This window comes from Branchiostoma belcheri, unplaced genomic scaffold (genome assembly GCF_001625305.1).
Source record: "Branchiostoma belcheri isolate BF01 breed outbred unplaced genomic scaffold, Haploidv18h27 scaffold22, whole genome shotgun sequence".
Classification (NCBI taxonomy): Eukaryota; Metazoa; Chordata; class Leptocardii; order Amphioxiformes; family Branchiostomatidae; genus Branchiostoma; species Branchiostoma belcheri.
The window spans coordinates 2,320,901-2,333,945 of NW_017803713.1; the positions used below are offsets into that span (position 1 = coordinate 2,320,901).

The following is a 13,045-nucleotide window of genomic DNA, read 5'->3' on the forward strand; positions in this document are numbered from 1 at the left end:
CGTATACGTTATTTTCATGGGAAATACCGCTATCATGAACCAGACATTTTCTGTCGCGTCAACGAATTTCGCGGCCGCCACATGCTTCATAATGTCGCGGTACGGTAGGGAATTTTCTACGGTTTATAAGTTCGTAAACGTATCGGCTTTTATTTTTAAACTTATTATCAGGGTCGAGGGCTTTGGTTTACAAAGAAATCAGACAATTAGCTTTCTTTACACGACTTCAAAACGCTAGCGGGGCGCCCGATGTTCCACCAATGACAGCGATTCTCTCAGTAGCGTCGTGCGAAATACTCATTGTTTACTCGATTATCGCCCCATTCACAAGTTTTCAGAGACAATGCCGGCGGGAAAATAGACGCCACTAAGCCCCGAAATCAGGAAATTTTATCGAATTTTAGCGAAATTTTGTAGAAAAATCGGGATGCAACACCCTAGATTTGAAAATGAGTATGAGGGCGCTGAGCTAGGAGTATCAGGGCGCAGCGCCCTTGTTCCATCGTCTGGGGAGAACCCTGTTTTATGTATAGTTAGGATGGAGGCAAGCCTTATAAAATGCAACACTCAGGAAATGTTGCAAAAACAGGTGTGAAACACTAAGAATAAATTGGAGATTACCATGCATGCCATTTTCTGCAGACTTGGCTAATCAACAGAACTGAACACTGACTTTACATGCAATATTCCTATTATCAGGCTACCAAATGGGATTTCAATAGTTACCGTTACAATTGAACAGGAAATATAATCATGGTTGTTTTTACATGATTGCAGTGTACATTCTCAATCCATTTTCTTCATCGAGAGATCAAAAAATAGGAATGGAAATGTGGAATCTTGCCTTGCTTTAGTTCAAGCTGTTCCTAACTACCCTTTTCCTAACCAATGTTAAGACAGGAAGCCCCTATTTGTATTCATAGGTGGCATCAAGTTCATATGATTTGTACCTAGGAATATATTTAATGATGAGTTATGTACAGCATTGAGACAGAGAGATTGGCTGACTTCTCAACGACGGGACTGAACAGCAACTAATAGAAAGTATATTGATCAGTGGATGGGCATTGCTGAATAATTGATGTTGCTGTACAGCTCCTTTGGGCTGGGATGCTCCATCATGATTATGGGCAAAATGACTCCATGCCTTGTATTGCTGTGAAAAAGCATATGTTACTGTAGAAGTTAAAGGTGCTATTTTTATTGTGGCCTCATGTTTAATGACGATTGTCCTTGTCAGTATTATTTTTGCTTTTCTGCCTTGTTAGTTTGTAGGATAAGTTTGGAAGGCAGAAGGATGAATTTGTATGATTTATGGAAGGACTAGGATTGTGTGGATATTGGGACGACTGCATACTTTATAATTCCACCAGAAGGTCGGGTTTAATAAAGTTTCTTACATAATAAAACAATCCAAGATGCTGAAATCTAAGAGGTAAGCTTCAACAGTAAGCTGAAATACAAGTTTAAACATCTGTCAAATTTCCAAATGTCAGTGTTATGTCTTTAGGCTATAGACATGAGGTAATAGAAAGCCTGGGCTGTGAGGAGAGGATGAGAGCAGTGATAGGATCAGGCCTTCTCTATCACGAGGAAGCAGCTTCTGCAATGATCCCTGTGATACGCCTGTCCTCTGTGTGTGTGTGTATAACATGGTCTGAAATTTGCCTGATACAAAATGAATCTGAGCAAAAGGCATGCAGGCAAGGCTTTATCTTAGGTGTAGTTTACTTTAATACTTTAAATAGAAAGACCTTTTATGGTAGAGGATTTCATCTCATTGTTTGCAATTGTATGGCCTGTATTTGTCAACAAATTTAAATATATATTGTGGTAGGTCACGACTCACAAGTAAGTTGTTTTCCCATGTCAATCAGATGGCTATCATAACATCAATTCCTGAAAAATTTGTTGCACCCTCTTTGGGTAGCCATGATTTCCAATACCTGCCCTGTGGTCTTTTCTATAGTTTGGTGTCCAGTCTTGGTGGTTAATCAATAGAGTTTTTGCATGTTTAGAACTTAAGACCTAGGCAGGGTAATCTATTTTGAATATTGTCTTTACTCCTCTACCTATGGTGATATCAGACTCAGCAAAGTGGCATTTACCTGTGCAAACATTTTGAAATTGTTCAGTGTCCAATTAAAGTATTCAGCTTGGTTATTGCCATAGTACAGGTCAATCAGTGGAGGTTTGACGGGTAGTATATACTGGGCTTAGACCTTTCCCTTGTGACTCAATCTGGATAGGTTGTGTGGTTATACCCAGATTAGTGCTGCTGGACCTAAACTATGACGTCCAGTCGGATATGTCATATTCTGGGGTTGACCTGATTTTTCGCTGGCAGAAGGATTCGTCAAATGTATTTCAGGGATGGGAGTCATGTGGCAGCCTGGCAGATGCAGGGCTGGAACCACTAACCGCTCTGCACAGAGCAATCTGGCATTTGGTAAAAATCTCTACCCTGATGACTTTAGCTTTTGTCTTCCCTACTAGTAACATATTCTGACCCAAGTTTAAAACTTAACAACCTTGGAACTCGTTTGTAGTCTTCAATCATACTGTACATAGCATTTCTTGCTCTGTACACCAAAAGTAATGTACAAGCAAATGTTGGGTGGGAAAAGCATTTTCTTTAGATAACACCTAATAGATTAGGAAGGGTCACTTAAGAAATGTTACAATATTCTCTCCTAACATCTGCTTGGAGATCACACCAGAAGTGCTTGCTGCATATTAAGTGTTGTAGGACAGGAACAGGTGATGGGTTCATGTAACAAATGTTCTTCTTGGCACTTCCTGCCCCCAAATCGGGTGGCCAGGGCACAGGAAATAGGGGAGGTCCAGAACTTTTGACTTATGGCAAGAGGACACAACTGCAGATATGCCTGTATGATGCATATCAGTATCTGTATCACATAAATTGTAAAGCACCATATGGTCTATCTTACCGGTTTTGTATTGAAGACAGTTCAAGCTAGGAAAGGAGCAGATAGGTTTGAGTCGTGGCATACACAGTTAGTACCATAAGGTTTTTTCGTGTGGTTAAAGAACAATACTAGAGAAGGGAAGAGTAAAATTGTCTTCTTTTACGTAAGACAAGGCAGTGGGTCAGATATCCACACGATCCATGTGATCATTAGGCAAGAAAAGGAGTACAAGGTGTATGATTATCAGTCTTCCAGTATGAGATGTCGAAACCTATAGAGGGTCCCTTTGAAATCAGTGGCATATCCAGGATTATCTGTAAATTTCTGAGCTACAGTTGAGTGGGACAGTACACATCACAAGACGGGTGTATATTGGTGTGTAAAATCATAGTGGCTAGATTATTTATTTTCTTGTGTTTGCTTTAGAACAAGGCAAAAAGTATAGAAAATGATGACTTCCATACCAATATCTGACAAAGGAACCTGAAAAATGTAATTATTCAGCTGGACCTGTGGTATTTATTTTTAGACTGCTATTCAGAAATGTTAATAAATCACAGAGGGGTTGTACTGGCATGGGGGAAAGATTGACAGGAAATTATTAACCCAGTAGGGCATACCTGACAGACAGCTACTGTATTTGTTGTAATAACTGCTTCTGTAATTACTTATAATTCGCTGTAGTCAAAACAACAGTTGTCCAGAGTTTGGGCAACCAGACCAGAGTTTGGGCAACCAGATTTTGTTGGGAAGCAACAAGGTTTATATTGATAAGAAAACATTGTATATACTGTATTTTCATCTTGTCAGGAGCGCAGTGTATTGCAATGTAATGCAATGGAATATCATATATTCAGTGACATATATTCATAGCTATGAATCATTTCTAAATGGTGGATGACAGCAAGCACCATTGTGCAACCCTTAAATGACCTTTCCTGCCAATATCTGCTTGGAGACGAAATGTGTATGAACCTTGCTTGACTCCTGGAAATGACTACCTACCTCCCAGAGACAAACAGTATAGCACCATAGTAGAATTTCTCAAGACGAAGACATCTTGATAACGGTTTTATGATACAAGGATCCTTCAGTTGAAGTAGCCCTGGCCACTGATGATTAGGGATTGTACAGACCTCCATATATGCCCATCTTGCTGCCCTCCCCACTGTAGGGTTGGGTGTGGCAGTGATAGTGGTGTTTATGGCCCCGGGGACACTTACTGTCAACAGGAAAAGAATCACTGACAGGAGGATGCATATGGGGTTTCCAAGGTTTTGTTTTGGGGACAAACTTTGGAAGCACTTTTATACCTGAATCCCTTTGATTAGATAGGCTATCTCCCCAAACATATTTGTCCCAGGAATGGCAGACATCTTCAGAATGAATGAATGACCTTCTCTCCAATGCTATTGCCAATTCAAATTGGATGCAAAAATGCTGCCTTGAAAGGAAAAGTCATTACAGGTGTTAGGATTAGGATGTGGCTGTATTAAAAGTGCTAAGTCACACTCACAGTAAGCGGGATCAATTGAGCTGTACGGACAGTAGATATATAAAACAAAAGGTTGCTTCTAGCACTGGTGTACTTGGTATCTGTTGTGGACCTTGGTAGTTTTCCTCTGAACATGTGATGAGGGCTTAAATTGATGACATTGGAAAGGAGCCCTGAAGGGCTCATTAATTACTGGCAATGTGAAACTGATGAACACTGTGTGAGATAGAAGTTCGATTGGATGGGGAAGAATAACCAGCTATGATTAGTATGAAATGGCATTATGCAATTTTGTAGCATTAGGGACAGGAGCCATCTGTTTTGTAGTGGGGCTCCTTGCATTTGCTACCTTGGTACAAAACAGAAGGCTCCCAGGCTACAACAAAACAATGATAGGTTCTGATTTGTTGGGATAATTTTTAATGTTCAACCACTCATGTTTTTTTGCAGCTCTTTAGGGAAGTCAGAATAATGAAGATGCTCAATCATCCCAATATTGGTGAGTTTCTCTTCTTATTTTTGTATGATTGATAATTATAAAAAAGTTAGATTTAGGTTATTGTAATTTGTGCACATTAACCATAATTTTTGTAAATTTTCTCTCAGAGAACAATTAAAGTTGAAAATTTGATTACTTGTTCCTTAGACAAAGGCTCAGTCATCAGGATAAAATCATGAGAAAATACCTGTTGAATTATACTGCATTATTCATGGACCAAGAAACAAAATGTTTAAGATAATAAAAAATGTCCAGATGTGGATCAAAACCTTCACTTTTATATATTTATGTGATTGCCCATTGATGTCCATCACAAATATAATTTGTTATATGTGCCCTGCAGTCAAACTGTTTGAAGTGATAGAAACAGAGAAGACATTATACCTTGTTATGGAATATGCAAGTGGGGGTAAGTCCTTCTATCATTTTGTTTTCCATGAACGGCAATGGTGTGTAGTTACAAAACTGAGGTTGAATAGCAGATTGGCAGGAGGCCAGGAAGATGATTTATTAGTGTCAGTTTGTTGCTATGTGTGTGGTGATCAGTATCTTCTATACTGCAGACAGTGTTTACGAAAATGATACATCCCTATCTGTGTGTTTGTAACATAATATTCCTTATGATGGCTTATCTGTATGTTTGTAATGTAGTATCACATCTGTTCAGTAGTGTTGCGTGACTGGTGGCAGAATTGCTCACTGAATCTCAATTACATAACAGATTATTTATCATTAATCACTAGCTACTGGTGTTAAAAGATTCTATTTACTTGAAGTTGGTGTGTGTAACAACACTTTGCTTCTTCATTTGTGATAAATTATGATTTTCAGACACAAATTTTGTGAGATTTTGCCATCAACAACTTTTTAAAGATTAAGATAAAGATGTATCTAGCTGTTGTTATAAACAAACATGAGAACATCTTTATTAAAATGTTCGTACATTTAAACATATTACACAATAGATTTTGTCACTCTAGAAGACTAATGCTGACATTTTATTTTTTCCCTACCAGGTGAAGTGTTTGACTACCTAGTAGCCCACGGTAGAATGAAAGAAAAGGAAGCCAGGGCCAAATTCAGACAGGTAGGAAATTTTCAATGTTTAAACCCACCTTACTCAAGTTGTTTTGTCATCTGGACAATTGCAAGCAATGGTAATAGCAGGCCAATGGTAACTTAATTTCTTGTAAGACTAGTTTCCCTATTGCCTGGACTTGTTAGGTGAAACTGACCCCATATTTCTTACCTTACAGATAGTTTCTGCTGTACAGTATTGTCATCAAAAACGTGTGGTGCATAGAGATCTCAAGGTGAGTGTTCAGCATGTGCCCCACAGAGCAAAAGATCTGAATTCTGATGACATTATAGGGAAGCATTACCAGTAATTGGTTATTTCTTAACACTAAATTCATTTGACCCTCGGTTTTCTTTTCCTGAACCCTTCTCAGAAAAGGAGAAAGGACGTTGGAATTATAAGTCAACTCTAAATGGCTTAAAAACTGCTCTGCATGATTGCCTCCATTCTCCATCCTTCTGATTAGAAGGAAATAAAAGGCAGATTTCTCATATTGAGGGTAGATGGCCCCTCCCACCTCGGTCAAAACATAGAAATGCAAAACGTAGAACTTTCATTTCAATATTTCGATGATGTACAGCCCCCTTTTTACTGGTTGAGCTGCACTTTTGGATTGGCACAAAGGATTGCCATTTTTAGAAACAGTCTTCATTTTCTATGGCAGTTCCTCAGTACCATTTTCAAAACGTAACAAATTTTGACAGACACACAGGGGATCATCATATTGCCTCAGTTCAAGTAACAGCTACACTCCAATGTCTTTATTTTCAATGCTTGTTCCATAGTACCATTTTCAAAACATGACAGACTCAAAAGGGCTTTGAAGTGACAGTGTAGTTTGCCTACGTAGTCGTTCAGCTATTTCTGGATATGGGTAGTTGGAAATGGGCCCGGTTGTAGTGACACTTTGGCCTGCTAACTGCATATGTATCAATAGTAGAGCATCTCCTGCTGTGTTGTAATGCTTTCCAACCAGAAACTTTGTGACATTGGCAGTAAGAGTCAGGAGAAATTTATTGTGTGTGTATTTTTGTATGAAAGTGTCATATCTGACAGGTTGCATTAAGACAGATATTATCGTAGTTATAGATTTGGAAAGAAAAGTCAGACAACTAAGGAATGTGTTGATGTTAATTGTACATGTATTAAAAAGCATATCACCCTATGGAGGTCTGTACTGCACCCAGTCAGTTATATTTGATAGTCTTTGATATATGAATGGTTTTACAAAGTCATCCTATACAATGTGCAATACGGTAACTATGTTCAGTGTGATAGAATTCCCTGTTATTTAGAGTACAATCTAATACAAAGCTTATTGACTATTTCCCAGGCTGAGAATCTGCTGCTAGATTCGGACATGAACATCAAGATTGCCGACTTTGGGTTCAGCAACGAGTTCACCCCAGGGAACAAGCTGGACACGTTCTGTGGGAGCCCGCCCTACGCTGCTCCGGAGCTCTTCCAGGGGAAGAAGTACGACGGCCCCGAGGTGGACGTCTGGAGCCTGGGCGTCATTCTCTACACGCTGGTCAGCGGGTCCTTGCCATTCGACGGCCAGAACCTGAAGGTACAGGTCTTCTTACAGAAATCTGTGTGTGTGATAAACATTACAGATTGTGACCTGAAAGTGAGGGATCCTCATAGCTCATACATGTTGGTAGGTGACATCATCTAAAGTGCTGGTCATGTGAACCCAGAAGTCAGTATGGTCCTCCTTCCTTGTTGAGTGAAATGGCCTTATGTAGATGACTCTGTCACTCTTCTAGCAAAGTAATCAATTATCTCCACATCATAAGAGAAATCACAAAACATGGATAAGGAGCAGGACTTACATAAGATTGGAATAGCTGTCAAACAAGGATTTTACTATGTGCAGCCAAAGCTTGGAAAGAATGTCAATGTGGTCTTTCTGAAGGGGTCACCCATGTTATTACAGTTGATGGGCATTAAAAACAAAAATGTTGTCTGATGCAAGAGAGACTTCCAAACCCAGAACTGGAAATATGACAATGTACACGTAATTACATGAGTGAGTGACAGGTGGTAACTGTTTGTAGACCCCCTCTTTCATTGCCAAGGTCACCTGGTGGTGGTACAGTACTGCCAGCTGTGTGGATTGGTAGGTTGATAGAAGTGATGTTTTCTGGTGTCCAGTTTCCTGTTCTGGGATCACATGTCTGTGTCTGGCTATCAATCATTCAACAGGCACCTGTTACTGACTAGTGGTGCAGGAAAATCACAAGTTATCAAAGAAATGATGTAGTAGTAGACTTGTTTATTTGTTTTTTTTTAGTAGGAGTAAGGTTTATGATTTATGGATGCTTTTATGAATTTGACTGGTGGTTGTTCGATTGAATAATTAGAATGCTGTAGGGCCAAGCCCTTCATTATTTGTTGACTAGATTTTAAGCTCATTCCCCAAAGCACCATTGAAATGAAATGAACCCTATTTGTCTTACAGGAATATTCCTCCAGTGATGATAGTTTTGTGATGAGTACTGATTGTTCAATTTTGTTTTGCAGGAATTGCGGGAACGGGTGCTAAGAGGAAAGTACCGCATTCCATTCTACATGTCTACCGACTGTGAGAACCTGTTAAAAAGGTTTCTGGTCCTAAATCCATTGAAGAGAGGGTCATTAGAAGTAAGTCACCCTTTCTTTCATTATAAATACACCCTTGTTCTGTCACAGTAGATATTAAAATGTTGACAAAAGCATTTTTTTAAGTTAGCTCTTTTTTTACTACTTTTACTAGCAAACGGTAGAGGCAACAGATGTGTTTTAGTGTAATGTGTGCTTTTGGTTGCCGTCTCTGTAGCTTGGTTTTTCTTTGCCGCAGGAGGATAGTGAGGAAAGACCAGGAGGGCACAAGGCCCACTGGTTTAAGAAAAAGGTACTGGAAAAGACTACAGGATTTTGAAGTAAATTTGTAGTTTGTTGCTTCATGCTTGTAGGGCTATACTGTATAATAGGATGTATGTTGACCAGTGTATTTTTTGCATGACCAGACTTTACTGTAAGCCTGATGTGGCCACAATTTTTCTGGTTAGAAGGCTGTTAGTTTCTATTTGGAATGATATGAAGATGTGTTGACTGTTGCATGGAACAGTTATGAACAAACAGGTTCAGTGAGTTAAACATGAGCATGATGTGCTGTATGCACCACACTACCAGTGCACTTTCAAATGTTCCAGTTGAAAGCATGCATTCTGGAAAAAAGGGGGGAAGTATGTACAGGATCTGACTCTGAGGAGGAAAGAGACCAAATTTACAATCAAGAATGATGTAAACCAACAGATTGGTTGATAGGCTGCAATATGTTTATATGAGTATGTATATATGGACCAATTTGTATTGCAGCACAAGCAGAAACATGGGAAAGTATTACTGAGCATCACATCTATTTCATTTAGTTTGTTTATTATATTGCTGGTTTCTACCACAGAGGGGTTAGAGTGGTTTCTCACTGCAGTTCTGACAGTGGTGGTCTCTTCCCGCTGTTCTACAGGCAATAATGCGGGACAGATGGATGAATGTAGGTTATGATGATGATGACTTGAAGCCATACCGAGAACCTGACCCTGACTGGAGTGACCCCAAGAGAATAGGTAAGGACCTACAAGGTGGAAGATTTTGGAGAATTCCATTTTGTCCCTTTCATAAACTTGAGCATATCTTAAGTGACATTGGTCACTTCTTGTTTGGATAAACACTGGGGACATGGAAAATATCAAAAGCACATACATTCATGTCAAAAAGTTGTGACAAATACACAACAATCGTGAATCATGACTATGACGTAAAAGAAAAAATGCTTTTACCATACCTTCAGTAGCAACCTCATGTAAGGATTAAAAAAAAGCTGCATTTCACACCCCCCCTGTCTTTCCAACTTGATTATGAATATCATTAACTGTAATGTATTAAAATAGCTAGATATTCTATGCTTGTAATATTTCTGAAAAAATGTCAGCCACTTATGCATGGAAGGTGTCATTTGGCTGCACAAACTTGATTTTATGGATTACATTATCTGGAGCCTCAAAATGTCATGTGAGAGCACATAAATCATCTCCATGATTTCTGGCTCCTTTTTGCTGGAATATGAGCATTAAAGTATGTTGTTGCCAGTCTTTTAGATTTACTTTTTTTCTGGGGAAAATAATTCAAAATCATGGAGTTCTCAGATGTCATCCATAAAATCAAGTTTGTGCTCCTTGATTCACAATAGTTCAAAAGAGGAGCTATAGCTATATTATGTAAGAAAATAGACCCCAGATAATTTTTGGGAGCTGAAGTACAATGACCTAGGGCAGTAGAACCCAGGAACTAGTCTATAGAGTTAATTGATAGATAAGGAAGGAAAGGCGTAATGCCCATAAACAGCCACAGATTAGAGTCTTGTTTTTTTCATTGCTTGTACATGTGTGATTGTTATCCATTCTTGCTTTTTTATGTAATGCCAGATCCAATCGGAGTGAATCCCTCCATTGTGTCTGTACTAATTCCTGACTCTGGGTGCTCATATAATCTTTAACATGTCCACCCCCTTTCGTCCTCCCTTTGCCTGCTCCCATTCGAACCAGAAGAATCAGTCAGTGAGTATTTCAGAGCCAGACAATGGACTCTCTCTTTATGTTTTGTATATAACCTGTGTAACCTGTGTCCAGTCCTGCTGGTCTGAAAAACAAGTAACACTTTCCCTAAAAATTTTGAAATAACAAGAAACATCATTTTCTATTTTGTTTGTACATTTACCTATGTAATCTTTGCCCAGTCTTGCTGAAAGCTGAATATGATCTTTAGTTGATAATTCCTATGTCAGAAAAATGGAGAGAACAGAAAAATGGCAACTTGCCATGTTTTGATCCAATCTGGAGCAATAATTGTAATGCATGAAACATGAGCTGGACAATTTGAACCTGCACCAGTAACAGCTTTGATTTAACTCAAGTTCATTGATTTTGTGTGGAAACGTGCATTCTCCTTAAGCTGAAAACATCTTTGTTACATTGATGTCAGTATGTTTATAGCTGCTCAGAATCAAGTTCAGTTTTGTATCCTTGCATCCTGTTCCATGGCTGGGGTGAGAGACTGGATCGTAAATTATTGATGCAGCTTCTCTGCTCATTGTTAGATCCCCTCTGATAAGCATGTCCTGTAGTTTCCCCACGCAGACATTCCGAGATCATGTTCATGAGACTGTGGATAATAACCTGGGCCCAGCCAACCGATCAGTGGTAAACCTGCTGCTCAAAACAAGCAGCAGTCCCAGGAGTTACATAACCCAGTTCCGGTAACTAAGAAAGGACATATAGCTGTATATTGATTTCAGTTGTCAGATTTCTGTCAATTCCATTGGCCCAGTAAACAACACCTGTTTTTCAGATATCTCGTCAATCCAGTGCTTTACCTTGTGTTGATCAGTCTAACCCTGCTGTAGGCACTGCTGTTTTTAGTACTACTGTCTGTTATAACATTGTCGTAAATGTGGTTGAATATACAGAATGATGGGTGCATACATCTGAGGCAGTGTCCAGTAGTGTTTTGAATAGAGAGGAAAGAGACCTTTAAAAAAAATTGTATCTCCTATAGTTCTGTTGTAATTGGCAGAACCTTCACATCTTAATTGTATTATACTAAAGACTTTTGTCAGTTGCACATAGCATTGTAGCCAGGAACCGTTGGCAGTTCCTTTAACTGTTAACCACCATCTCCCCCTAACTTATGTATGTTACTAAAGCATGTCCTTCTTGTCTACCAAGGGAACGGACCAGGATATCAAAGTTAGTCTGTTTCTGTAGTCAGCATGTTTTAACAACATTCAGGGGAAAAAACTACAGACCTAGCAAGTGGAGAAGTAATGATATAATCATACTCTTAGAGAGCACCCCTTAACAGTTAACAAAAGTGAATGCCGGTCAGTGTGTGCAAACAATTCCAGTGGTGCATGTTGAATGTTGGATGGAACTTTTTAGTATTTTTTCCTGTAGTATATAGTGAGATTTGGTAGTGTTTGTAGAGTTTCACATGTACTTTTCTTGCACCAGATCCAGTTCTTTTTCCCAACAGCTACCAACTCTTACATGTTTTCTCTTTTCATAGAACTCCTTATATCAATGAACTACTCGCGGAAAGATATAGAAGACTCTCTGAAGAGCCAGAAGTATGACGAAATCATGGCTACTTACTTACTCTTAGGGTACAAAACCAGTGAGGTAAGTGCTTCACTTGTTTCTTGTCACTCCAACTAAAACGTTTAACAAAGGTTGCACCTGTGACATGATGATAGCCAGACATAGTAGTAAGGATTAGCCTGCACAGCAGTATGGCAAGGTAACCTCTGCTTTAGTATCCTGGCCTGTGGCTGGTTGTGTATGTCATGACGAAGGTTTTGAATGCAAGGTGTCTGATGCATAAGTGCAAATTGATGGTGTGCTCTATGTATTGTAGTTTTAACCTAAACTGAACACATATCTATAGAACATATAACATGAGGGAGAAATGCAGCCTTATGTAGTCCTTAATGCAGCCATCATGTATAGAAAAGAGGTTGATATATATTTTGACCAGTAGTATTCTAAAGACGTGGATATTGAAACTGCATTTCTTCCCTAGTACCTTATAATTATAATGACACCGCATGCACTAAGGAACATTGTGCATTTTTTTCACTTGTATACTGTTGCCAGTAGGGACCCTGCCTTCATCTCAATGACACTAATGCATTAAGATTCTGAGCCTGCTCTCCCCCCTGCCTCTGGTGGTGGGCTGTTCCGCGGTGCTCCCTGTAGCCTCTCTCTGCATGGTGCATGTTAGCGAGTTTGTGGTGTTGGGCGTATGTTACAGTTGGAAGGCACGGACTCTCGTTCAGGCAGCAGCCTCTCCCTTCAGGCCCCCTCACGACCATCCAGACCGTCCTCCGACCTCAACACCGCCGCCAAGGACTCCCCCTCCCACGCAACCAAGGTGGTACGGTCCGTCTCCACCAACCAGAAGCAGCGGAGGATCAGCCATGGCAGTAAGTGTAGAGCAAAGGG

At 39.6% G+C, this 13,045-nt stretch overlaps 1 protein-coding gene across 1 annotated transcript in view; it reads left to right on the plus strand.

Moving 5' to 3' along the window:
• LOC109470245 (serine/threonine-protein kinase MARK1-like) overlaps positions 1 to 13,045 on the plus strand; it is a 32,922-nt gene that overhangs the window by 11,460 nt on the left and 8,417 nt on the right. The window contains 10 exon segments of the mRNA XM_019769107.1: positions 4,876 to 4,924; positions 5,268 to 5,333; positions 5,941 to 6,011; positions 6,181 to 6,237; positions 7,336 to 7,572; positions 8,529 to 8,648; positions 9,514 to 9,613; positions 10,592 to 10,603; positions 12,111 to 12,223; positions 12,855 to 13,026. Coding sequence (XP_019624666.1) covers positions 4,876 to 4,924; positions 5,268 to 5,333; positions 5,941 to 6,011; positions 6,181 to 6,237; positions 7,336 to 7,572; positions 8,529 to 8,648; positions 9,514 to 9,613; positions 10,592 to 10,603; positions 12,111 to 12,223; positions 12,855 to 13,026 — 997 coding nt within the window.